The sequence below is a fragment of the Pezoporus flaviventris genome, unplaced genomic scaffold, assembly GCF_033815535.1.
Source record: "Pezoporus flaviventris isolate CSIRO_AGI_PZ_B2104156 unplaced genomic scaffold, CSIRO_AGI_Pfla_v1 ptg000035l, whole genome shotgun sequence".
NCBI lineage: Eukaryota > Metazoa > Chordata > Aves > Psittaciformes > Psittacidae > Pezoporus > Pezoporus flaviventris.
Window position 1 is genome coordinate 14595988 of NW_026892583.1, and position 27193 is coordinate 14623180.

Sequence of the window (27193 nt, forward strand, 5' to 3'; positions counted from 1 at the left end):
TTAGGTCTGTGCAGCCTGACAGGTTGTACCCATGAGTGCTCACTGAGCCGGCTGATGTCATTGTGAGGCCGCTCTGTCTGGAGATTGGAAAAGAAAATTTTACTCCTATCCTCGAAAAGGAAAGAACTGGGGAGCTCCAGGCCAGTCAGCCTCACCTCAGTTCCTGGGAAGCAGACGCAGAAAATGCTTCCAAATACATGAAGGACAAGATGATTTGGAGTGATTAGCATGGATTTACAAAGGCAAAATTGTTCTTGACCAACTTTGTTGCTATCTACATTGTCACTGGTATGACTAGCTTGCTGGGTGAGGGGGGAGAGTAGTTGATGTTGTTTACTTTGACTTCTACAAAGCTTTTCACACCATCTCCCATGTCATCATAGACAGGCAGACAAACTATGGGTTAGATATGCAGAGGGTTGTGATCAGCCACAGGAAGTCCAATTGAAGGTAAATTAGTAGTAGTACACCACAGGGCTCAATACTGGCTGTTCAACTTCATCATTCATGATCTGTATGACAGAATGGAGTGCACCCTCATCAGGTTTACAGATGGTAGAAAAATGGAAGGGGTGACTGCCTATGCAGCCTTTTAGAGGAACTTAGCAGGCTGGAGGACTGGGCAGAAAGGAGTGTCATGAAAGTTTTAACAATGGAAAACAGAAATCCCTGTGTCTGTGCAGGAGTAACCCCAGGCACCAGTACATGCTGGGGTCTGACAAGCTGGAAAGCAGCTCTGCAGAGACCCACCTTGGGGTCCTGGTGAACAGCTTAGATGACTGAGCTGGCTGTCTACCCTCACAGCAAAGGAGGTCAGCAGCATCCTGGGCTGGATCCGGAGGAGTGTTGTCCTCTCTGCTCAGCACTGGTTAGGCCACATCTGATGTGTTGTCTCCAGTTCTGGGTTCCCCATTATAAGGAAGGTGGGACTTACTGGAATGAGTCCAGTGCAGGGGTACAAAACTGTTCCAGAATACAAGGATTTCTCAATTCTGATCTAGTTGTGAGGTATGATATGATGAAATATTTTAGGAATAGAAATAGTATTTGTAATTGGGAGCTAAACCCTCCTCTAAAAGTGATCTTGCAGAGATCTGATTTGACTTCTTAGTAGTATTTTACTAAGGTTGACTGGAGACATGATTCTAATATGCTAGTTTACCCCTTTGTTTCCTACTTCATTCCATTTTTAAAGTAACCTTTTGGGGATAGGTAAATTAATTGTATTTTATTGACAGTGTCAGCTCTTCTGGAGGATTCTGCTTGGTCTGTAGCAGTCACTGCTGGGTATTTTTAAATTACCAAGAAATCACAATTAAAGGTATGGTTTAGGCCAGATTCTGGTCTGTAAATGCCGAATTTGTGAACTCTGTAGAGAAAGGAACTTCAATGACAGGAGCTAACAGAACTGGGGTTTGGATAAGGAAACAATCAACCATGTCCTGAGTTTTGGAACTTGAATTTGGTTTTCTTCTCTTTAAAGAACGATTTGCTGCAGGAAGGAGATTTCAACTTGGCATCAAGAGATACATATGGATAGTGTTAATGTAATTGGATTAGATTTGCTTTTTCTTTGTTTTGAAATATGCTTTTAATCTAAATGGAGTAATGAATAAACTTCTGTGTTCATATTAATTTTCTGATTTCAGTAGTGTTAGATAAGGGTTACCCGCTTTGATCTGGGTTGTACTGCTGTCAGAATTAAGCATTGTACTTCTTACTGGTTTTGTTGTACAAGGCAGCATGAACGTACTTGAGAAATGCCTTAGAGCACATCTGGATGTTCATTGAATGTCATAGCTGCATATTTGTTTGAATCAGTGGCTTGTTTAGCCATGCTCAACAATCACTGATATAATAGCATATACAAATGAAGGATGTCCTGCTACCATCTAGTTATTGACAGACTTATGCCCTGGGCACAGGCTTACCCGATACTGTTTGGTAATGAGCTGTGTGACAAATTCGCCAGTTTTTACCTATGAGGAAGGAATTAATTCAGATGTAGATGCAACAGAATGCCTGCAGGTGTCAAGGGGGAGATTCTCAAGACCAAAACTGGCTGGTGTTTGGCAACATGGAACAGCTAGAGGACTAGATTTAGTCCCCAGAGAGCTCCATTTCAGTAAGAGGGTTGATTACTCTCTGGGGACAAGGAACAAGCCCTGCCTTGGAGCAGGCGTGAGAACAGTGCCTTTCCTGGTGTCTGCAGTCGGCTCCCAGCAGTAATCACTTCTAAAGCTGTAATCACAGCCACATGGCAGCACTGCCTTTTTACTGCTTTCTATTCTTAGCGCTCGTAACAAGGGATTAAAGAGCATGATAAAAATATACGCTTGAAAAAAGACTGTTATAAAATATGATTTCCTTTTGAAGGACTGTATTTGGTACATGATGAATCCTGTAGGGGCGGCATGTATGCGTTTCCAGTCACTGCCAAGGTTTCAAAACTATTTTAAGAACAGCAGAATCTAGCTGTTGTCATAGTAGCAATAAACCTTTTAATCCCACTTCCTCTGGAGATGAAGCTGTTCTGTTCTTAATCTTCTTAAAGATCATCAAGGCTGTTTATGGGACAAGGAACTAGGTATACAGCACAGAGAAAATGCTACTTGTTGCCCCCAGAAAGTTTAGCGCTTTATTTTGATTGTGTTTGACTGGGATTTGCTAAGAGACTGATCTTCTGACCAGCTAATAGGAGGGCAGTCACCTGGGAAGCTATCCTTTATTTATACCAGTGTCTTGGCATTGACAGCTTCTTGTCATGGTTAAATGAAACTGTTTGTAGGTAGTTCTGGGCAAGAGCTTGCCATTATCATGGATATCCCATAGTTTAGAATAATCCTTTTGAGGAAGTCTTTTCATCTTCAGTGCTTCCATTTGTTAAGAGTCTGGAGGCTTCCCAAACAGCATTAGGTCGTATTTAAATATTGCTGTAAAGTCTGTAGTCCCTGAAAAGTTAATGCAATTGAAAATTCCTTGGAGTATTTAGATAATGCAGGGATCACTTATTCTTAAATGTACAATAGGTAGTCAAGAAAAATCCACAGAAAACTGACAGCTTCTTCATCTGGCTTTTGGAGATCAGTTTAGCTAGGTAGTGAGAATTTGAAATGCCATGTCAAAATAATCTTTACAATAGAATTTGGCATCTTGAACCAAAAATGATGCGAACATTTGTTCATGTGTATCTAGGACTAAAAGAGACCTTTCTCACCAGATGAAATTTCTCAGTAATTACTGACATCTGTGCCATTGTCAGTTTATTTGGTGTAGTCTGGTTACAGGACTGGATCATGTAACCTCACATCCTGCATATAAGAAATACAAAACTTTTTTTTGAACCTGTATTTCAGTTCATATGTACTGAATAACAGCAACAGTTTGGGGATTTGCATTTGTTTGTTTTCCTGAAGTCTGCATGTTCTGGCTAGATGGGCGCCCGGTCTTTAGGACAGATTGTGCAACAGAGTAAATGACAGCTGGAGCACCTCTCCTATGGAGACAGGCTGAGAGGGTTGGGGTTTTTTAGCCTGGAGAAGAGAAGGTTCAGGGGAGGCATTAAAACAGTCTTCAAGTACCTAAGACAGGTCTACAGAGATCTGGAGAGGGGCTTTTCACAAGGGCATGTAGTGATAGGACAAAGGGTTTAAGGTGACAGAGGGGAGATTTAGATTAGACATTAAAAAGAAATTCTTCACTATGAGGGTGGTGAGGCACTGGCACAGGGTGCCCAGAGAAGCTGTGGCTGCCCCATCCCTGGCAGTGTTCAAGGCCAGGTTGGATGGGGCTTGGAGCAACCTGGTCTAGTGGAAGGTGTCCCTGCCTGTGGCAGGGGGGTTGGAGCTGAATGATCTTTAAGGTTTCTTCCAACTCAAACCATTCTATGATTCTATGAATGCTTCCAAGATTAGTTATTTATTTGCATTTTTTTTTAATGTACTCAGTTGCCCCTCTATTGAAAGTTTTGATCACAGGTAATTGGTTTTTGCTTCTTCTGCTCCTTTCCAGCAGCCCTTAGTTCAATATGACATGCAAAGATATGTTAGATAAACCACTGACTATTATTCCTGTCCCTCTGTCTGTGAAGAAGTTCCTGGTATTAGAGAGAAGCTAGCCAATTACTGCAAAAATTACGCAACACTCTTGACTGAAATGCCGTAGCAGTTTTAGCAGTTCTGAGTAACTAACCACCCCTTTGGTGACTTTTGTTTGACGCCTGGTGCTACCACTATACCTTTTAATCAGATCTGATTACCCGTCTGGGTGCCTTGCTCACTGGGTTACCTGGACTATCGTTTGAGTCCTGTGCATTTTATTTGGCTTTGGAGATGCTGGCTGGTCTGCATATGCACTGGGAGATGGGTAAGGTATTTCCTTCCTCTTTCCCCTTCCTTTTCAGTGTTGGCTTCAGGTATTGGGGGGGGGGGGGAAGAGGGGGAGGAAAGGCAGTGGACACACCCTCCAGATAGGGCAGAGTCTAAGGATCCTGGTGTGGCATTTGTACTACCCAGATAATTTCTTAAGCAGAAATCAATCTTTTTTGGGGATAACTCTGTTAATGGTACCATGTTTTCTTTACTGAGCTCTATTATACTAAATTAATTCTGAAGTATTTTGATCCAGCTGGTGAGTAGATGGAAGCAGAATGGAAAAAGGCTCCTTGATTCCTTAGTACCTCTCTGGACACTTAGAAGATTGAAGCATATTATTCTATTTTGTGCAAGGATCATAATTTTAGGTGGTTATCCTTTTGGTGCAGTATTTTACATCAGAACCTGTAAATCATGTAGCTTTATGCCCAGCTCAACTCAAGTTCTGCCAAGTTGCATGAGATATGATTAATACTTACAATAGTAGCTAAAATTAAGTCTCATGTTTTAGTAAGAAAGCAGATTTTATCAATACTCTCTAAGCTCTGCAGGATGAGATCATCATTATATCAGTGTCTTAGTGCTGAGTATTTTGACACATGTAGCAATGGTGTTTGTCTTTTATTGGAAGCAAATTGAACAGCTGGGTACAAATGTCTCCCACTCTCTGTTACAGGAATGTTGAGTGTCTTCACTGCTGCTTGCTCTTTAGTGGTTTGTGTTTTTTTTTCCAAATGGTTTTACTATAATTGTAGAGATGAGTGCTTTTTATGCTTAAGCTTGTAATGACTTTGTTTGCATAATGCATTTACCCAAATGGACTTCCTAGATGGTGGAGCACAGAGCTTGTGCATGCTGTGCTGGCTGCTGGACATGGCTGTGGGGGTAAGCCAGGGATCTGTGAAAAGGCTGCATGAGGAAAGTGTGGAGAGCTCCAACACTATCACTAGAGTTAGTGACGCAATATATATCTCAATTGTTAAAATAGTGACCATTGCTAGCTGGGAATGGTAACCTTAAACTAGCTACTATGAGACTGTCAAGTGCTGTCTCTCACGACAGTTTTGTGAACGTTGCATTGGACATTCATGTATGTGGCTGGTAAAACTAGAAATAGATACAGCAATATAAGTATGTGCCTGAGAAGACGAGGTATGTGGTTTGTAACTTTACTTTTTATTCCACAGAGTTTGCTTTGCCAGCCTAAGCAGTTATTTAAAGCCATTCTTTTTGGGGTTTGCATTTTTTTTTCTTCCCATTTAAAAATCTAGTCTAGTGAATTTTCCCCCTTGTGTTGCTGAGAAAACCTCAGAAGGAGAGTGATGTAGCTTACTTATGTATTCCACAAATGTTCCTAGGACCTCTTTGAAATAACCTAGAAACTGGAATGCCTGTGGTCTGCTTTCAGATTCATACTTAAAAGGTATGAATTTTGTGTCTCCTCAGACTCTGAGGTATGCACATAATAGGAAACCTGCATTTCTCCCTTGTATGTGCCTGTGGATGAGAAGAATGGTTCATTCTCTTTGGCTCAGAGATCTGTGAAGAAGACACAAATATGTCTCACATGAACCACCCTCAGCTTGGCAACCCCATCCTGTCGTTTGCTTCTAGTGCTAAAGCTAGCATAGCTGTATGGTATTGCAGTCAGATGTGGTAGCTTCCAGCCATTATGGGAAGTTTCACTTCCACCTCTGCCACTTCCTACAGTTTTCCTGCCATCCACAAAAGCAGGAGTGGGCGTTCCCAGTGGTTGCTCCCGTTTTGTTCTTATTTTGCTCTGCCTTCCTTGCTTTCATACATCTCAAATCCATGTGCATGAGGGAAAGGTAGAATAGAAGAAGAATGCATGGGAGAAGGCTCATAGATTTAGGAATGGTGTCTCTCAATGAATGTAGCATGTACTGTAGTGAGAAGTTTAACATCAAGTTTTCCTGATTTAACATGGCTATGAAATCACCAGACAGGCACCATTTGGCTGAGTGCATAGAAATCACCAGTGTTTTCAAAATGACAATTGCACAGGCGAGCCCTTAATAACTGTAGTAGCATTCTTACAGCTGAGCTGTCTTCCCTCAAATGGGAATGGGGATAGCTGCAAAACAGCCCTAGAAATACCATGCTGTGCAGTGTTCAATCCTTCTTCCTAAAACTGGTTCCGAGAGTCTGCATGTTTTGAAATCAGCCTCTTCTCTGGATGCTTGTCTAAGTTTCAAACAAGATGTTCAGAATGAAACATTACATTTCTTCCCCAGTGGGGTGAAGGGAGGGAGAAGCTGAAGGTACTTCATCCCCCTATGGTGCAATGCCTCAGTGTAATGGAGCCTAGCAGTGCTTTATCCCCTGTTATGTTGTGCCACAGATGTCCGTCTAACATGCTACTTCGCCAACACTGCTGTTTCCTGTGTGTCCTTCTGCATTGAATTCTTGTGGTTTAAATTGTTTTTTTTCAGGTATGCTGCTTTGCTTTTTTCACTCTTGTCAGTGTTTACCTCTGCCTCCAGTTCTGCAACAGTAGCAGTCCAGTACTGACAGAAGGTAAGAAACTACAGTTCATGCTAGACTCCTTGCTGTATTTCTCTAGCTCTAGTGATTTTTGCATCATTCTCCCACTGCAATTTTCATAAGCTTGTCTTCAATTCCTAATTCTTACTTCATCAAAGAATATTTTCAATTAAACCAAGCCTAGTAATGATTCCCATCTTTCTCATCTTTCATGAGATAAACTCCTCTCATGCTACTCCTTGTTTTCATTCTACATTGTTATTTCAGTAGTCTCTTACCTAGTTTCTGTTCCCAAGATTCTGTCTGTATCCAAGGCAACTTCAATAATTTTGAGAGTAAGATAGTGAGACGTGATGTATCAATTACTAATATCCAAGTAAATGACCTCTGTCGCACTCCCTTTACGCATCATTGTAATTCTGCTTGTTTTAAAATGTTTGAGTGCAGTGGGTGCAGTTGTGGAAACAGGAAAGATTCCTCACTAATGAAGACCTGCTGTTTTGTAATGCTGCAGCGTGTTTCAGCCTATTCCAGTGCCATGTGCATCACATGGGATCTGGGCTGACAGCCAGTGCAAATGTTTCTTCAAGGACTTTAGGACATATTCTAATTATGTTTAGATTCTCCCACTCCCTTTTCATCTGAAGGATGTCACTCTTTCTGCTCATTTCAAAGTGTGGTGCAAAGCACTCCATCTGCCAGCATGAGAGGGCTCTGCTGGTGCACTTGTGTGCGAGGCAGTAGGATGGCTGGCTTTGTGAGTGACTCTTTAACCTCCAGCTGTGAGAAGTCCCAAGCCTTTGAACACCGTCAGAGCTTGGCCAGTGTCCAGCAGTGTTTTCATCCAGCGCTGGAGGAGATGTAAAATACCCTGGAAGAAAAAGCCTTATTTTTCTGAGCCTAGCAGGGGAAAAAGGGGAATGAGTTGTGGGATGAAGCTTCTGAAATTCTCTGCAACTGAAAAAGCAATGTTTTGTGGAGGAAAAGGGAGGAAACATGTATTTGTGGGAGCCATGCATGTGAACATGTGTATTCTCTCTCAACCTGGTATTGAATGTGTGTTATGGGACTACAGGATCTTACTTAGGGGTCTTTTTTAAGGGAACTGGAGTTGCAAAATGCCATGCAAGAATACAGGTCATTTTATAATGCTGTGCACTGGAACATAATTCTGTGAGGTGAATACAGTGAGGTCTAGCGTGAGGCATCCCTGCCCGTGGCAGGGGGGTTTTAACTAGATGATCTTAAGGTCCTTCCCAACTGTAACTATTCTATGATTCTATGTCTGTCTGTGATACATGGTAAAGAAGACTGTGCATTTCTGTGGGTGTGTACCACAGGCTGAGGGCTTTTAAAAAGGTGCAGCCTCAGCCTGGGGAAATGTTCTCAATGTGGGGCTGGAAGGAGAGAGGCACACTTTCTGTCCAGAGCCTGCAAGTTGTCCAAGGGCAAGCCTGTATTCTTGCGTCTGCTGTGGTATGTGCCCTCTGACCAGACAATCAGTGCCAAATTGCATGGCTTTTTTCCTGGAGAGCCACATGCAACACCACCTTCTTTTCAGCCAGTTTCTCAGGGGTGATACTGTTACATCAGATCCCTGGCTAATTAATGATTCTTATTGTCTTGGCAAGTACATTAATTAACTGGATACATAAGAGAGTCTGGGTCAAACTTCAGAAAGTCGGCCAGACTCTCTCAATCCCTTGTGGCTGCTGGGATCATCCTGGTGCCTGCTGTGACCTGAGTCGTCAGTGTATGGTCAGCCTGGCATGTCTCAGCCCTGATCCTCACAGGTTCACAGCAGTGCTCAGCAGCAGTTCCAGACTCCGTTGTGGGTAGCACATGCGTCCAGGAAGAAGTTTTTGTGTTACTTCTGGGGCCAACGTTACTGGTAGAGCTGAAGTGAGGGGAACCAGGGACTAAAATCTTGAGCCCGTTTGTCCCTAACAGAGCGCAAGCCACCTTCATGTGGTGCATAGCCCAGTAACTGTGGTTGCCACTGATTGTGATAACCATTGTGAACTCCTTCAGATAGGGTGTAGGCTATTGTGGAGGAAGTTGGATAGAGCTTGTTCCTTCCGTATTGCCCAAGATTAGAAGAGAGATAAAAAAACTGAGGCTCATTCTCTTCTTTGCCTATATTTGGCTTACATTGATGCAAGCCTGTGTACCTCAATATATGTAAGATGAAACTCATGCTGTGCTCTGGGGACTGGGTGTGCAAGACTGGAGTAGGCGTCTGGCTTGAAGAGGTTTCTTTGTACTTTAATGGACTCTGCAAGAGGTTCCCAAGAGAGTTCTTCTGAAGAAAGCTGTTTTTCTATGGGCAGGCTGTGTAGAGTCTCATTATTGCTCTGGCTTTTGCTGCACAGCACATATGTTACTGTGGGGTTCTCAGCCCTTCAGGAGATTTCTACAGCGCAATAAAAATAAGTAGATTAACCAAGCAAAGAAGATTAGAGACACTTTGAGGAAGGAAAGAGAAGGGAGGAGGATGAGAAGGAGGGAGTATAAAAAGAGACCACTAGAGTGTGAGTGCCAGCCTTCCTGGTGCATGTTACACAGGGTGGCTTTCTTTGTCCCTTTCGGGTTTGGGTTGGGCAGGCTGAACAGAACTGATCCTGACACCATGTCCAAAGAGAAACTGGAGTCGTTGGTCAAGAACATGGAGATCATGCTTTCTGAGGTAGAGCAGCTGAAGATCCACTGCACCAAGCAGACGGAGGAGGTAAACCAGGTGGTGCAGGAACTGCGCCGAGAGAACAGGGAGCTGACGGAGAAGTATGAGCACATCTGTCAGGACCTGAAGGAGGCCAAGGAGGCCATTGCCCAGCTGCAGGACACCAAGTTTGCCTTTGAGGCAAAGGAGCGGCAAGCACAGAAGCTCAACCGGCAGCTGTGAAGCAGCAAGAAAGAGAAGCAAGAGATTTCTTAACCTGATCTAAGAGTAAACAGAAACCTTCAACAATTGCAACTGAAAATCCCTGGATTGGTATTTTAAAGCAACCCTTTCCCTTCCTCCTCAGACTAAACCTGTGTGCCGGAAAAAAAAACATCTCGTTGTGGAGGCAAGATCTCAGTCGCAGCTGGAATTCTGCCCTAGAAGGCTCCTTTGTTAATGACTAAATACCTCATTATGCTGGGAGGGAAATCTCATTCCACAGTCCCTTGTCAGAGATCTGAGCCATAGGCATACAGCAACTGCTGCCAGGATCTGGGCACCTTCTCATGCCCCATGGGGGTTGCACAAGGACAGAGCCTGGGAAAAGAACTGTCTCTGCCTTGAGCTGTGAGAGAGCTGTGCTTTGAGAGTCTGCCGAGATGGAGAGAAGGATCATCGTCTTGACAGCCCCTATTGCTCTGTTTTGTTGCTAACTTTCTCTGTTGCACAGTGAGGCTGTGATGCTGTCCTCAGTAGGGTGTCAGCTTCTTAGCTGACTGACGCTGAAAGACATCAGCAAGAGTTTACGACATGCCTCATGCTTCCAAGTACTTGCTATCAAGGGCGTGTTGGTCCAGAGGATCTTTTAATGCTATAGCAGTTGGTGTTGTCCTCTTCCAATTCAAAAGTGAAGTATAAGAACTGGAAAGGTTTCAGTCTCAATTTTCATTACAATAGTGTTAAATCCTAATGACTTCATGTTTAGTATGCTGTAGTTAAACCTCTGCTGAATATAACACTTTTTTTAAGCAAAGAGCTGTGTTTTGGCACTGGATTTACTTTTCTGAAGCAGAAATAATGTGTATAACACAACCAGGAATTAGGAGGGATAAATGCATGTGGGGCATCAGGGTGAGAATTGCATGTCAGAGGTTTTGCTTTCAACTTTTCTCCCGTCTCTCCTAAGCAGCATTTGGGGTAGTCAGTGCCAAGTCCAGTTTAGAGCAGGTGACTTTTGACTCCACAGTCAATAGCAGGAGATCTCAGCGGGGAGTGTGGAGGGAGTGCTGACAGAAAAATCCAGAATGTTTAAATGGAGAATAGCTGTAATAGTTCCAGCAGGATCTTTCTTCATGGTGGCTGTGATGTATCCAGCTTACTTCTTCCCTCCAAAGCTTTGCTGTATGGTTATCTCTGTCCAGCAAGCTCCCCCTTCCCCATGAGGGCTGACATTTGGGACTTCTCTGAGAGAAGCTGTTTTCATTCCTGGGGGGCTCAGGCTCTGTGTGGCATCAGGAGCCCAGGCACACTGGGCTGCAGAGGGGACTAACCACAGCGGGCGTAGTGTGGCTGCAGAGGGGACTAACCACAGCGGGCGTAGTGTGGCTGCAGAGGGGACTAACCACACTGAGAGCAGGGACTTGGCCCAGGGGCAAAGAGAAACCTGGCTGCTTTGATTTCCCCATGGAGATTCAGGCAGGGGCAGAAGAGTTCAGCAAGACCTTCTCACAGGACTCGGTCCAGCACTGGTGAAAATAGTTGCAGTTTTGTAACTGCAATAAAAGTACTAAGATCAGGCACAGAAATAGCTAGTTATTGTTAATTCTCTGCTTCCCCTCCCTTCCCCCCCAACCCCCGCCACATTACTCTAGGCCTGAACAAAACCCTTTGGAAATTAAAATCTTCCTACTAATTTGACTGAGCTCTGGGCCAGATCTTCTGAGCAGAGGGCTGCTGTTTGTGTGGCAAGCAAAGTGCTGGGACGTCCATGGCGAATAGCTTTTTCTGTGAATAGCTGTAAGTGGGAGCTGTGACAACATGTTTTTTTAAATTTGTGGATCTAGACTTTTATTTTTTGCTGTTTTGGGTGGAGCAGATTGGAATATCTGGAAAACATTTGGTAGATCAGAGACTGTCCTTTATGCTTTCATATGTAATCTGAATACAAATGACAAGCCTTGACCCTTTGCTCACCAGTGACAGCTTGGGGAGCACAAGAAATTAACATTAATCACTATATTTGTTTGTATAAGAACGGAAAATGTTTTCTCTTGAAATGAATTCTCCAGCTCAAATCTGCCTACCACCTGTGGTTTCTCCTACTTTTTATATATCATTAAAATGTAAAACCAACAATAAAAGGAAAACAAACAGCTGAGGGAGCGTCTGTTGTGAATAAGGCATTGCCTCATGTAATGCATGTGTATTTTATTTTTTGAGTATGTGTATGCTTGCTAAATATAATTATTCCTGTTTAAATCCTATGCAGCAAAGAATGGACTAATGGAGACCCTCCAGATCTCTCTGTGCTCCCAGGTTAATCTCTCTAAATGAGATTCTCTTTGTGGCTGCCAAGTTCACCCTACGTAATATTTAAATCCATGATACAGGAAAAGAAAATGGGATTGCAGTGTCCTTATGATGAGTTTCTTAATTAGCAGGATTCAAAGTGTCTATTTTTAAAGAAAGCTGTGAGAATGATTTTATTCAAACATCCTAAGATTTGAGGTGGGACATTCAAAAGCCTGGATGCATTATCCAATGCTAGGAAAAATTAATATAACATTCCTTCCTTTCCATTAGACTCACTTGTGTCCTGGTTTTGCTTCCATGTGTTAAACTTGGGAGTAGTTTGGCTGGTTTAAAATAGATGTATGTTCCATTGTATGTAGGTCCTCTGTTTTTTTTATACACAAATCTTTGTGTATCCAAGTATAGTCTTAGCAATGGATTAGTGCCTTCACTGGTATCCTGAGGTGCAGTGTATTGCAGTGCCTTTCAGAACTAAGTTTGCATGGAATTAGTCACAGTACTTTGAAGTTGGTTTTGCTTTTTGAACACCAACATGATCAGCGTGTGCTGCTTTTCTTCTTTAAATGCCCAAAGGATGAAGAGCTGAAACTTGTGTGTAGCATCATCAGCTTCTTCAGAAAGTTGGCCTGAATAAAAGTCTTGCCTGATTTGGGTGAGAATCAAAATAAATATGAAGTGACAGGCTTACCGTTTCCTTCATCTTGGAAAGAGATGAAGAGAGGTGTCTAATTCTTTGAATACAAAAAGCCAATTTATTTGAGTGCTCTCTTGGAGAGAATTGGCTCAGTAGTCAAGAAGGGACTAAGAGAAAGAGGATTCAGCCAGACCCAGTACCTGTGATCTGGTCTGTTTCTGGAACAGATTATAGCAAAGTACTGATGATTGCATTGGTTTTCACTGTTCTGGGTTGCATTATATAGAAGGGAGACTGGATAGGAATTAAGCCAATACTTCCCTTTCTGTGACCTTCAGCAAGAATGTTTTTGTGAGAGGGGAAGAGCATTGAATTCTGCACATGAGCATATGAGCTGATGGGTGGGAATCCGGGGCTCACAATGGACAAGAAACTATGCTTGGTGAATCAAAAGTAGAAGCTGAGTGTAAGTGAAGAGAAGCATAAATGTGCTGGGGAGTACTCACTCACTGAACAAGCGAAAGTGAGCTGCGTCTGTGCAGCTAGGAAGACATGAGGGAAACCTCCCAAAAGTGGACCAGAAGTCCCCAAAACTTTAAAAAAAACACGGCTCTAAGGCCCCTGTATGAAAGAGGTGAATGGGCTCTATGTGACACATTGCCCGTCACTGCTCATGAAAACCTACCTTTGGAAAGATCTCCAGATTTTAAACATACAGTGTCTCCAGGAGAACTTGTGAAGGTCAGCAGATGGAGTCTGATCCTCTAGACTAAAAATCATGGAAAATGTGAGTACAATGTATAAGGTGATTGTTTCAGAAATCTGGTCTAGGTCTGTATGTGTCTAGTTCTCTATAGTGACAATTTTGTAGTCCCCAAGGCCCTGGTTTAGGGTCTTTTGAGTTATGTACTAATAATCCTCTCAGTACTGGTGTCTATTTTCCATACATCTTACTCCAGTTTGCTCTCTTGCATTGCTGACTTCAGTGGCTGCACACTGGCAAATCACAATAAAATTGTCTCTGCTAGTAGTGGGATCTGTGCTAAAGTTTCACAGGGATACAACTCCTGCAGCAGTCCTCAGCGCTTGAAAGAGTTCATGAGTAATGGCCAGGGCTCTGGAGCAGATGTAGGCCAGGACTTTGCAATGTCTCCTGAACATGAAATTGAGCTTTTTTTTCCTGAAGGACTGGCAAGGGTTCATTCTGTATACTGAGATGCTAGGATTCAGAGGGCTAAATGATGTGCCTATCCTGTGATAGTGAGTGAGAACCTGGGAAGAATGGAGATACTGCTGCACTATTCATGTTTGGCAAAAGCTCAGTTCAGATTGAATCAAATTTTACTTTTCTGTGTTTTCTTTAAAAAATAATAAGAAAAAATCAGTACGTATAAAGATGCATTCTTTTCCGAAGAATGAAGCCTCCTGTTCTCAGACCCTGTGCATTTGATGAAAGGAGAGGGTTAGAGATTATGCTATAGTGTCCCCAGTAGCAGCAAACTTGGTTTGACATCCCAGAGACCTTTACTTCTTGATCTTGTTATTCAGTCACCCGCACACTCATTTGGGATGTCAGACTGCTGTTCAGTATTATCCTATGTTCAGAATACTTTGAGCATATACCCTGAGCAAAATGCCCAAAGTAGCAGGTTCACCTGCTCACCAGTATGTGAATGGCTGTCCACTGCCCTTGGTTAGGCTATTGCACCTCCCTAAGAAGCTGGATATTAATCTGAAAGCAAAACAAGGCAAACATCCCATTTTTAAGCATGTGACCCTGCCATAATCATAACATTGCTGGTCCTTGCTCTTTGGCTAAATGACTAAGGGAGTGATCAAGAATACCAGTTTGCAGTGTGTTGCTATGCCATGGTTTCCTGATCACAGTAGTCTCCTGGGAGGTTCAGATCTCCTAAACAAACTGAACACAGATCCTTCACTTCCTTGGGTTAATGCTCAAGCTACTGAGACCAGCTTCTCTTGTGGAGGGTTTGTGAGTCTTGTCTGAGTTTCTTGGATGCTGCTCAGGAGGAGGGTAGAGGAGGTAGAAGAGTTGAGTGATATACTCCCCTGGGAAGAAGGAGAGGTGGGGAAAGAAGGTGTTTCTTGTTCTGTTCTTATTTCTCACAAATTAACTTCCCTGAAGTCAAGTAGTTTTGCCCATGTCAGGAACTGGCGACTGATCTCCCTGTGTTTATTGTGATTGATAAGCTTTTCCATTGTACTTTCTTCCTTTGTCCTGTTAAGGATGAAGAGTGATAAATTAGCTTGGTGGGAATCTGGTGACCAGCCAAGGTAAACCCACCACTAAGTTATAACTGTTAGACAGCCATAACTAGTTAGACTGGAACTGTGTCCAGTAAAGCATGCAGATCTTCAAATAATCTGAAAACAGTCTCTGATTGTAAGGAGTCCTGGTTGGTTGTTTCCTTTAAAGGTACTTCTGGAAGAGAAAACATTAGTGTTATTACTGATCTCTGACCACGTTAGTGTTGCTATCTCAGTATCACAGCTCCTGTAGAGGCTGCTTCTTGCCAAAATCTCTTCACTGATGGGACTGGAAGGGATGTCTTGTTCAGCAGTATTCATCATCTCAGCTGTTTCTCCTTGATGATGTTGATGCCATTGCCTCCAGGCTAGCAACTGGATAGAATAGTGGCAAAAGGCAAATATCTGTAGTCCTGACTGTATTATCTTTGTAGTGGACTGTGAGTGTTTTATCAAGAGATGAATCAGTGGGTTATCTTAGTTTCACTAAATGGTAGTGGTTGAAAACAATTTCAACACAGGGAACATGTCCTTTCTCCCAGAGAAAAGGTACACATGCAGTACACACGTAGTTTCTGGGGAACTACAGGGCAAAGTTTTACTTCATATTTGCATTGTCTTTTTCCTGGTAGGAACTGGCCTCAAGTTCAAATATCACACTAATAGCTTCTGATTTTGTCATGTTTCTACTAGAACCAGGAAGTGTAAGCAGATTTTAATTTCCTTTTGTTAGTAAAAATAGTGTCTTCAATGTCTCATGTTGCTTAGTTGTGGTAAAAATCTGGTTACTTCTTGTTTTATTTCAGCTCCTTTCAGGAGGTTGGTTATTAAGTCTTTATGGGGTTAAAAATCAATCCGGATGTGTTTACACACTATCTGCTTTAATGCAGTAGGCACAGCTGTTTTTTGGATGTGTCCTGGCTAGATTCCAACATGAGCAGTCACATTTTCCCCGTCTGAACTCCCTTGTAGTTTTAACTATCAACAAGAACACAAGAACCACAAGAACATTACTAAGCTTGCTATTTCCAAAAAACGTACATTGAGGGCCCTGCTGCTGTGAGAAGAAATTTTAAGAATGAGATACTTATAAATTCATCTGGAGTGCTCGTGGGGTTTTTGCCTACTAGCTTCTGAGCTTTTTGGATTGGATTTTGAGCCTTTTCTTGCCAACGATACAGGCTCTAAAAGCTTTAAATTGATTTGAAAGTGTAATTTATTCACATAAGGTCAAAGGTGCAGGTTTTGTTTTGTTCAAATATCATGAAGTTTAGGATATAACTGTGGCGGCTAGCAGGATGGCCAGTTGAGAGTATGGGTGGATAAAGAAAAAACATGCATTGATGTAACTTCTTTCTGATGGAAAAGAAGCACCCACAGCTTGGGCCAAGGCCTGAATTTATTTTTTTAAAGGAAAATTTAAGTCTAAAAGGGCAAGACAGTAATTTCTGTGTCCTTAATTAGCCATTAACAATGTTCAGTTGTTGTCTGTCCTGACATGGGCAGCATAGGTAGCCATGCATCAGAACCGCCGTTAAGCATTCTTCTGGGCTGTGTTGTATCTTTCAGCCTTTTGGGGTTCCCCTGCTTCTTGGTGGAGGTGCTGCCATTTTCCTGTTAGGGTTTATCCTTGTTTATTGTGTCTGAGTTAGCTTGGGCAGGAAAGTATGGGATTGCTTTTGCATGTGGAAAATACGTGACTTTTATTCAAACTCTGTCCCCTGTGGGATGTGTAGCAGTAGGACTTGAGTACTGTGTATCTTTGGTGGCTAGTTGCCAGACAGGGATTGACCAGCTGGGATGAAAAGAGCTGTGGCCCTAGAATAAAATTGCTTCTGTGTCACCTGGTGCATTTACGAGGCTGCTAGAAACTTTCTCTTCTGTTTGGAGCTGTGTGTGTCTAGGCTTGTCAACAGTTGCCAACGATATTTTCTCTTCTTATCATCTAAAGTAGTAGTGTGGCCAAGAGGAGAGTAGTGGAGATTTCATTGCACACATTGATGTCTTACTTGGAAGATCCAGCACATGGAGTTACCTGAAGGTAGAAGCTTCATCTTTCCATTTGAAAGCAAGGTTTTGTTCATCATGGTTTCAAATGAACTACTGATGGAAAAAGGACTCTGAAACTGGAAGGCAAACAAAAAGACCCAACCCAAACTTAAGACTTTAAAACTATTCTCATAATCTTGGAAACCTCAGTCATAGTATTAAGTAGAGTTGAAACGTTGGTAGCTGTTATAATTGCTGGATCAGAATTATTTTTATAGATCAGTGGTCTCTGTATTTCAATATTTGTTTTATGCTAAGCAGAGGACAAAATCAGTAGGGTGGAATTATCTATTTTCAAGATAAAACAACAGCAGCAACACATAAGTCGTTATGCAATGATTCCTCTAGTATCCACATGAATAACAGCACAAGTTTTTCCTTGTAATGCATCCAACTAGATTCCTTTTCCCTTAACAGTTTTTCAATTGCTAAATTGTTCCTTTATGGGATTTTTCTGAATTGCAGGACATTTGTTAGAGGGAAAAAATAGAGAAACCTGAGCTGCTTTTGTCTTTGGTTAAATACAGATCTGTGCTGGTATTTTCAGACCTTGGGGACCTGCTTAGCCCTGCCTAGAGCCAGATCTAGCTGTGAATTGTATTTATGTTCAAACTTTCTTTGGTCAAAAACGTATCTGGGAACTGTGATTCAGGCTTTAATTTTAAACTTAAGTTAAATAAATTTTCTTCTAGAGCTGGGAACTCACTGAACACTGAAGGGATCTGTGGATAACTGTCTCTCTTTTGATATGCTGCCTACAGCTAAATTAAAACTAGCTACAAAGGGCCCCACCCCTGCAGTAACTTAAGGCACAGTTTAGAGCTAGTGTGTGCACTCACACACAGACTACAGGAGCTAGAAAGAATCTGAGAGCATTCATGTGTGTGTGCATGCTTTCAACTCCAGCTTTCCCAAGCAAAACCGAAAACTCTTGTGAAGAAACAGAGGCTGAAGGGGTTAAATGAAATATAACTCTCTTTTTCCTGTGCAGTAAGGATTAGTAACCAAACAGAAGCTGGAGAGAAGAGTGCTTAAGAGCCACTGTTTGAACCAGAACATAAGAAAGTGGTTTTTCGAAATTTGCTGCAGTGGTGCAAGTATCTCCAAGTTTTGCACTCACCTTTTACAGGTTCACACAGAAGGTAAGAGTTGACTTTGTATTCTGGGCTGCCTCCTGATCCCTCTACTTGGATATCTATTATCGATTAGTCTTTTCAGTGCTGTTTTGTCATTTTTAAACCATTTTTAATTTCCCACTCTTTTTTTTTGGCTTCAGGTAAAAGAGTGCAGGAAAGAGGAGAGAGACCAGAGTCCTTATGACTGCAAAACTGTATTTCCTAGAAGTGAGGGATGAAGACACTCTATGTATTTGGTGAACATTAATCCCTTTTACTTGCAGTTAATTACACTGAGACTTAATGTAATCAAAACTGCTTTCCCTGACATTGTGCTTGTAGAGAACAGGGGAGTGGAAAGAACATTACCAGTTTGATAGGATGCTGGGTGAGCCTGGGAGAATCAGACATAGGTGCTTTGGAATAAAATCCTGCCTAGAATCAAAGGGCACCAATACTCTCATACCCCCTAACTACCACTCCTGAGAGGGAAACTGCTTCTGTTCATGTGCTAGCAGGTGCTGAGGGGAGGGAGTGTCTCCTAATCAATCTTCCATTGCTTTAAGCTGTGTGAGATGGGATCCTTTGGGAGGCCCAGCTAAATGATGCTGTCAGAGCCAACAGACCTGTTTGTGAGAGGGGAGGTTTGCAGGACCAGATCTCTCATCCTTGAGGAAGTCTGATGTGTGAAACAGGCCAAGAAGGCAGCTTCAGGGACCTGTCCTGGCATGGAGATGGTAATGGGCTGGTAGCAATATAGAGAGGTGTAGATTTTCCTGATGCTCTGGTGTTCCTTGTGGGTGGTCAGGTGGAGCTGTTGGTTTAAAAACTGCATTTCAAAGCTTCGTAAAGGTTTCCAATGTTGTTCCCAAGACTAGGAATAACCTGTGTTAGTACAGAAGCTTAGGGAGATGGTATGTTTCTTTAGGTCTGACTGTAGAGACCTTCAAAAGGGTTTGTAAACACCTTTGCTTATTACTTTTGGAAGTGTCTTCATAAGGTTTGGAGTTTCTTTTATTGTACTTGTGAGGGCCCTTCAACAGCTTCTCTGTAAGCTGGCTTGCGATTTAGATTTTTTTCTCCTGGCTTCTTATGAGATGTATCACCCTCTGCAATGGCAGAGCATTTCCCAGTGTGTTTAGATAGAGCAGCCATGAAAAATCATTCTTCCTGAGGTGCAGCGTGTTGATGAGCCAATGTGCTGCACAGCTCCGTGTGTGTGTGTGTATTCAGGACAAACACTCTGCTGTTACAGGGACCAAAAGGAGGTGTTTGTGATGTGGAACAAAGGTAGGTAGGACTGTATGTCTTTGGCATGGCACTAGCTTAAAGTATATTTATGTTAGTAAATGAAATTAATAATAAAAAGCAAAAAAATAAAACGGAGCAAATTTGGTATCTTTTGAAGTTTTGCTTTTAGCATATTTTCCTGTCCTGTGTGAGATAATTGAGACTTCTTTTCCAGGCATATTCTCAGGTTCTCACACACTGTGGGGCATCCTGACACCTCAGGGGTGTTTGGTTTTAAAATAGCTTGCTTCATGAGTCTAAATGCTTGATGGCTTCACAGAAATTCTGGGATTGGGACAGTTCCTTTGTGGTATTTGCATATTCTGAATCCATTTGCTAGTAAACAGTCCACTCTAACCTTTGAGAAAAGGTGAGTGATGAATGAAGTGAGGTGATTTTCAAGCAATGATGTAGGTTTTTGTTTGCTGCTGTCTCTATGTATACATATTAAAAAGAATATTAATTATAAAACTAAATTAAGTTTAAAGGAAAGTAGCAATGATTATGCTAAAGAGGAGTTGGAGAATGGATGATCTCAAATCTTGCTGTTCAATAAATGTAACTTCTGATGTAGATATTCATGTATCTTTGTTTTGGGGATGGGCTTTCTGGGATCCAGCTGCTTACCAGCTTGGCAAAAGAGAATGCTGGTAGAGTTCATCTAATCTAGTTGCTTCAGGGGTTACTTGCCTCAAAAATTAGGCGCCAAGATTCAGCTGCAGTTAATGTGAATGGCTGTGCCCTGACTTGCCAAAAGGGTTTAGGAAACAGGAAAGGAGTTATGTTGTTGCAGCTGGTTTTCTTGGTAGTACTTGAATTTGAGTTAAAAGAACAAATTTTATTTTTAAATAACACAGATGTTCTGTTAAAATATGCAACCTGGGGGAAAAGCCCCTCTGATCTGGGTTGAGGGCTCCTTCTGTATGCAATGTTAAGTAAGGCAAAATACTATTTTGTGCCTCAGAACAGGTAGGGTTTAGGCTGCCAGAAAGCTTTCTCTTCGGGGGGGGGCTTTATATATTAATAAAATGTTAACCAATATATTAGTTCATGTATGTACCTTGTGACTCATCAATACATGGCAAACAAATAGCTTTTTTTGATAAGAGGATGAGAGCTGCTGTTCTGTAGAAGAACAGCACCTAGAATACATAGGATGCAATTACAGTAGCCCTCATGATTCATGCTATGGGTTCATCATTAGCTGAGTGAAGGGGGAAATATTTGCCTAGTGGCATATTGATGCTCAGTGAAATTGATAAAGAACTGGCTGGATGGCCGCACACAAAAAGTTGTGGTCAATGGCTCAATGTCCGGATGGAGACCAGTAACGAGTCTTGTTTAACATCTTCGTCACTGACATGGACAGTGGGATTGAGTGCGCCCTCAGCAAGTTTGCCGATGACACCAAGCTGTGTGGTTCGGTTGATACCCTGGAGGGAAGGAATGCCATCCAGAGGGACCTTGACACGCTTGTGAGGTGGGCTGATGCCAACCTCATGGAGTTTAACCATGCCAAGTGCAAGATCCTACACCTGGGTCGGAGCAATCCCAGGCACAGCTACAGGTTGGGCAGAGAAGAGATTCAGAGCAGCCCTGCGGAGGAGGACTTGGGGGTGTTGGTCAATGAGAAAATGAACATGAGCCAGCTTCAGTGTGCGCTTGCAGCCCAGAAAGCCAACCGTATCCTGGGCTGCATCAAAAGGAGAGTGACCAGCAAGTCCAAGGAGGTGATCCTGCCCCTCTACTCTGCTCTCATGAGATCTCACCTGGAGTATTGTGTGCAGTTCTGGTGTCCTCAACATAAAAAGGACATGGAACTGTTGGAACAAGTCCAGAGAAGGGCCACGAGGATGATCAGGGGACTGGAGCACCTCCTGTATGAAGACAGGCTGAGAAAGCTGGGGCTGTTCAGCCTGGAGAAGAGAAGGCTGCGTGGAGACCTCATAGCAGCCTTCCAGTATCTGAAGGGGGCCTATAGGGATGCTGGAGAGGGACTCTTTATTAGAGACTGTAGTGATAGGACAAGGGGTAACGGGTTAAAACTTAAACAGGGGAAGTTTAGATTGGATATAAGGAGGAAATTCTTTCCTGTTAGGGTGGTGAGGCACTGGAATGGGTTTCCCAGGGAGGTTGTGAATGCTCCATCCCTGGCAGTGCTCAAGACCAGGTTGGATGAGGCCTTGGGTGATATGATTTAGCGTAAGGTGTCCCTGCCCACGGCAGGGGGGTTGGAACTTGATGATCTTAAGGTCCTTTCCAACCCTAACGATTCTATAATTCTATGAAGTCCAGAAGAAATAAGTTGCTTTGCTCTTAGGTCTGTGGAAAGGATTATACAAAACTGATGATAAACCCCTCGGTGTTCCCAGCATAGTCTCTGGGCCTAGGCAGTGATGGATGATTACTCTGATCCAGTGCAGTCATGCCCATGGTATGATGGACTTGTCAAAAGATCTCATTTCACTGGAAATGATACTCTGCTGGATACAGCTTCACTATCTCATTTTTTAACACTCTTGGATCTGAAACGTGACTTGGTTTGCTCTGGTCTTGTCTTAGACAACAAAAATTAATGGTTACTAAATGTTTGAGAAGGGACTTTAATATAAAAGGACTTGAGTGGATACCTGCTCACATGCACATGGTCTTGTGAGCAAACCACTAGTTTATGCTATCTTGCACAGTAACAAGCTCACCTTCTTGACATGCAGAGATGACAGAGAAAACAAGTACCATCCATGGATTGTTTATTTCTCTGCCTAGCCCTCAAAGCAGTAATTGGAAGCTCCCGTTTGGGCATCTGTGGAAGAAAACAGCTTCAGAGTAAAGAACCAATTTATTTATAGATTACACTGTTGTCATTTTGCTGTGATCACACAGTCGAGCATGTGCTTCTTTTGAGATCTCTCCAGGCGCTGCAGTGTGATCACACTCTCTTAAGATAATTTTTTTATGAAGTTAATTTTTAGTGACAGATGAAAGATGCTACGGCTGTATCCTTAGAGGCTGCAGCCCAGATTCCACTAGCACACATTCTGTTTCCTAAATTTGTTAGTCAGAAGTTCGGGTTGGTTTGTTTGGTTTTCTCCTTTTCATTTCTTCTCTCTCTCTTCATGTTCGTCATCTTTCCCTTGCAGAGGAATGTAAGTAAACCCTCTGGCTTCTCTGAGGGAATTCGTGCTTCATACCACTGAAGGTCTGTCTGCATCACAGTCAGTAAGGGTGATTCCTTAGGGAAGAGATGTACCCATACAAGTGTGGCATGCTTGGCATGTTTACTGAGATACGTGTGTATATATAGAGCTATATATATATGTTTAAAAGTGAGTTAGCTTTAAGAAAAAAGAGTACCTTGGGTTCCAGAAACAATGTAGGGGCAGCAACAGTCAAAGCCCACATGAGGTTCAGGGTAAATACTCTCATGTTTTTCTGTTCATGTTATTAATCACCTTTAAATAAATTTGCTTGGGAACCCAGGTGTTCCCTATGCATACTCCAAGCACACTGTTGAACATGGTGCTAAAATTTTTTTAAGTGAACAGAGATGTAGGTCTTGCAAAGAGAGGCAGAAAAAACACATTGTTTTGAAATTCTTTTGACAATTTTTGATTTACGACAATTTTGTCTTCTTATTTAACCCCTTGCACAGTGCAGAAGATTGCCATGTTTATATTTAGGATGGACTGAAGACAAAATTGGAAGCGATTTTCCAGCATTGAAATCCTTTCTTCTCCTAAAGAATTCTCTGAGATTTGAAGTGAAAGGGATTAGTCTGAGCTGGCTAATGTGTTTGTAAACAGCAGCAGTGCTCAGTGTTTCAGATCAAGCTAAATCACTTATGTAAGTGAAGCTTGAGCTGTGATGGGACAGTAGTAAATTGCTGTTAGCCATTCCTCTTCAACTATGTTAGCGTTTGGACTATTATATCTTTGTCATATATTTTCCGTAGGCAGTGTGTGGCTTCTTATTGCAATTAACTGTCTAAATGAGTCTGTGTGCACTTGTCATTATCCCTACATGCTCCCAGATTTAATTAACAGCTAAGCACAGTGAGAGTACCAAAATAGAAGGCAGAATCCTATCTTTGCTCCTTATAATAAATCTCTAGCTGCAAACCTAATAGTGGAAGGCTAGTTGCAGAAAATTGATTCTCAACTGATATTAATAAGTAGAGAGAAAACTGTCCTCATCAAATACTGTATTAGCTCCTGCAAGGCACTGGCATAGTGACCGTATTTACTTGGAAGATGCTGCTTCACTGACCTAAACCTTAAATACTTCATTGTGTATTTTGGAGAGTGGGAAAGAAGCCAGTCTGCCTCTTCCCCATCTCCCAACAGGGCATGGTGTGAGGCCTTACTAGAACTTCTGTGTGTTTCACGGTCTGCTCTTGCAGCTGATCATTTTCAACTACAGTTCTGTGTGATTTCGGTTTCCAGATTAAAACTCTATGGCAGAGGCTGCTATAGCTTTCCCAGGTGCTGCTGAACTTGGTATTGCTGTAGAATTCCTCTGTAAAAACATTATCAGTTTCTGTCAGCCACATTAAGCAATGGCCTGGTGCAGATTTATGTGCCTGCAATGAATCAGGCTGAAGGCTGAGATGAAAGCTTATTGATGGAGCAGTCTGGAAGATGCTTGTATATTGCCATTACTCAGTTCTCCAGCCAGCTGGTGCTCTGCTGCTGTGCTTAGTAATAAGTTTTTTAACTGTTTTCTTTTTTCATTTAACAAGGTGAATTTTAAAGTTGTTCTAGCTAAAGTTTATCTTTCATAATATGCATAATATGGCTAAAAGTATCCCTCAGGAGGAGTACTTTTTTTGATGAGGATTCTGCTACTACTAGTATGTATTTAAAATTAAGAAATCTGGATACCAATGGTAAAAATATCTCCATAAAGCTTGTACTTAGGCAACTTGTGTCTTGGTTTTCTTTATTCTCTCTCCTTTCCTACTAAGCCCTTTCAGTCAGTCTTGTGTTTAAACACATTATAAACATTTCTCCCTGCTTTTTCTATAAACAGCTCTTTATAATGTGGCTCATTGCATGGTCAAGGCAAAGGAAATTCAGCATCCTCCCACTTTACAGGCACATGCACACTAATTGGCTTATCTGCCCTAGTACAAAGAACATCAGGCCCAGGATTTTCTTTGGAAAAATGTCAAACCAAACGGTAGTTACTGTAGCTGGGGAAGAAAACATACGTATTAAGAAGTATCTTGAATGTGATTTCCTCTGCCTGAAAGGGTGAGTGGTTTCTTAGCTCCTCTGGGCTATGTGATGTGGTTCTCATGCTCTCCTAACTCATCTCCCAGCAAAGTAAAAGGAGGTTTTTCCCTATCCTTAATCTCTGCTCCATGGTGCTCTTTTCTCTCCCTGCCTTCATCTCATCTTTTTGCTGTGTGTACATATTTTCCCTTTCTAACTTTTCCACCAAAATTTGAAAGATGCTTCTTCGTAGACAAGGCAAGCAAAAGCAAGCTGCAACCAAGATACACTGGAGGTTTTGAGAGCAAAGCAAAAGTAATCATGTCTTTGAAAAATGAGACTGGAAGATAAAAAGCTTTGAGTCAGTGGCTAAAAATGATCCATGCCAGTAAATAACTGAGCAACATATCACCATCCTTTCTGACTTGCCACCTCCTTCAACCAAACTTCTGAAAATATAACAACTGAGTGAGATAGGAGGTGTTAAAGAGGAGTGGAGTTGGGAGTGGAGGAAAGGGAAGGAAATTCTGGAAAGGTGCGAGTAACAGGATCACAGTGACAACTTCTGCTTTAGTGCTGGATGTGCTGAACTTTACTATAAGCAATTTCTATCTATGTTGCAACAGGCAAATATTGAATTGTCCAATTGGCAAATGCTGGAGTGCCCAACTTGTCTGTGGCTTCTGTGTCAGAGCTAACTCAGGTGGGAATAATAGATTCACACTAGGTAATTCAAATCACCAGCTAGCAGACAAAATGAACCCAAGAACTTGCTGCAGCTAGTATTGCTGCGTGGCTTTGCTGCTTATTGCATGCCCAGCTAAACCTTGTCTGGCAATAGAAGAGTTTTAACCCTCAAAGGGTCTTTTTATCTTCTGCCTGTGAACCATCCCTAGAACAGTCCCTGACTCGCATACGTGGTATATGTCTTTGGCCAAAGGTTGATTTAGAAATGTGGCTCCCAGGCAAAAGAAGACTAGTCTGTCTGATGTGCTAAACAGAGACAAGCCATGTAGCACTGGCTGTCTAATTATTTTAAAGATAAATAGAGAAAAACCCAGACCGATAAATCTGTGAGCAATGGAACTCCTGGAACCTGTTTTATTCTGACTTTGTGATCTGGTTCTGTAGTCTAAACGGCTTAAGCGCTTTTTAAGCAAGGCTGAGTTATTTGTAATATTTCTTTCCAGTTTGGATTCCTTCCTCTTCAAAGGAAAAAGTCATCATATAAATGGGTTGAAAGTCCAGTATGCCTCTTCATCCCAGCCCAGTATCTTTTCCCTCAAGCAAAAGTTAACTTTATGCTTTTGAAACCCTGAAATTAGCCCTCTGATTCAAAGTTATTTTTACCTATACATACAGGCAGTGTAGGTCTTGTTTCCCTATGAGCATGGATGTTGGGAACTTCTTTGGAAAAGAGGCCAAGTCAAATTAAGCAGGCTTGAACCTTCGTGCATTGGAAGGTGGGATTTACACACTTAAAGTAAATATAGGAGTCATTAAAACTATCCTTGATTTCTGAAACGTACTCCTGGTCTTAATGAAGATTTGACTGATCTTGCTAAGTCTGCCTGGCCCTGAATAAGAGTTTGTAACTAAATATTTTTACAGCCATTACAGAGAAATCTCTAAGGCTGCCCATCTGTCTTTTCTACACCTTCTATTTGTTAAGGCAAAAGCTTCTTTCTTGAGTGGGTTCAGTGTTAAGCCCTGAGGATTAATAAGGGTGCTTATCCCAGTTTTCAGTTGTACTGGAGCTCCTGCGTTCTGTCCAGAGTTATGAAATTTTAGCCATCTCCTTTCTGGTGCCCTCTCCAAAGTTCTAGGGAGAAGTAGGCACTGTGGAGGCAGCTCAGAAGGGGCACCAGAACATTATAGAATTATACAATAGTTAGGTTTGGAAAGGACCTTAATATCATCCTGTCAGAAGTTTCTGAAATTTCCACAAAATGTGGCTTGATCCGTACTGTTTTGGAATAGATGTAAGGGTCCAGAGCTGCTGAAGTCAGATTCCAGTTTGAACTTCTCCAGTGTTTAGAGGAGCTTGGGTCAGCATCTCTTGGATAAAGCAGCTTCATTGTTCTGGTCTGAAACTCAGTCATTTTGACCGAGTTTACAGATGGCTGGACCCAGACATCACTTTGACCCCTTTTTTTCATCTAACCTGAGCAGTTAATGTGTGTATGGAATGGAGGTAGGGCACACCTCTAGCTCTGTTTGAAGATTCTGATTGTTCCTTACTCACTGTGATCTGATTCTCATAATCCCTGTTGCTGGGATAACGTCATATTTTAGCCCTGTGGCAGGGTTTCCTCTATGTGAGCTTTCCAGCAGCTGTTCCGTATCTTGAGCATAAAGTCACCATTTCCCCTCAGGCCCTACTGCTGTTTCTGGGTACAGGGGAGTGGAGATGCTGTTCTAGCACGCAGTGGGAAAAGGGAGCTGGGGAGGGTTGAAGAGAATGGAGGAAGGGCAGGAGGCACAGGGAGCAGCAGCTGCTGTTGTTATAAGTGAAAGCACTGCAAGACACTGTCCTTTTCATTCCTTCCCCC

General features: G+C 42.3%; 1 protein-coding gene across 7 annotated transcripts in view; it reads left to right on the plus strand.

Annotated features, from left to right (window-relative positions):
• Positions 1-16393: 16393 nt before the first annotated feature.
• The window catches only part of PAPLN (papilin, proteoglycan like sulfated glycoprotein), a 63203-nt gene continuing 52403 nt past the window's right edge, over positions 16394-27193 (plus strand). For 3 of the 7 annotated variants that reach the window (XR_009744969.1, XM_061462671.1, XM_061462674.1), the window contains exon 1: positions 18670-18875. Coding sequence is in view for 4 of the 7 variants with exons in the window: in XM_061462671.1 (XP_061318655.1) it covers positions 18867-18875 (9 nt within the window). In the remaining 3 variants the exon portion in view is untranslated. Of the gene's footprint in view, positions 18166-18666; positions 18876-27193 lie in introns of those variants that run through there. The other 4 variants (XM_061462672.1, XM_061462675.1, XM_061462673.1 and 1 more) reach the window with 3 other exon arrangements.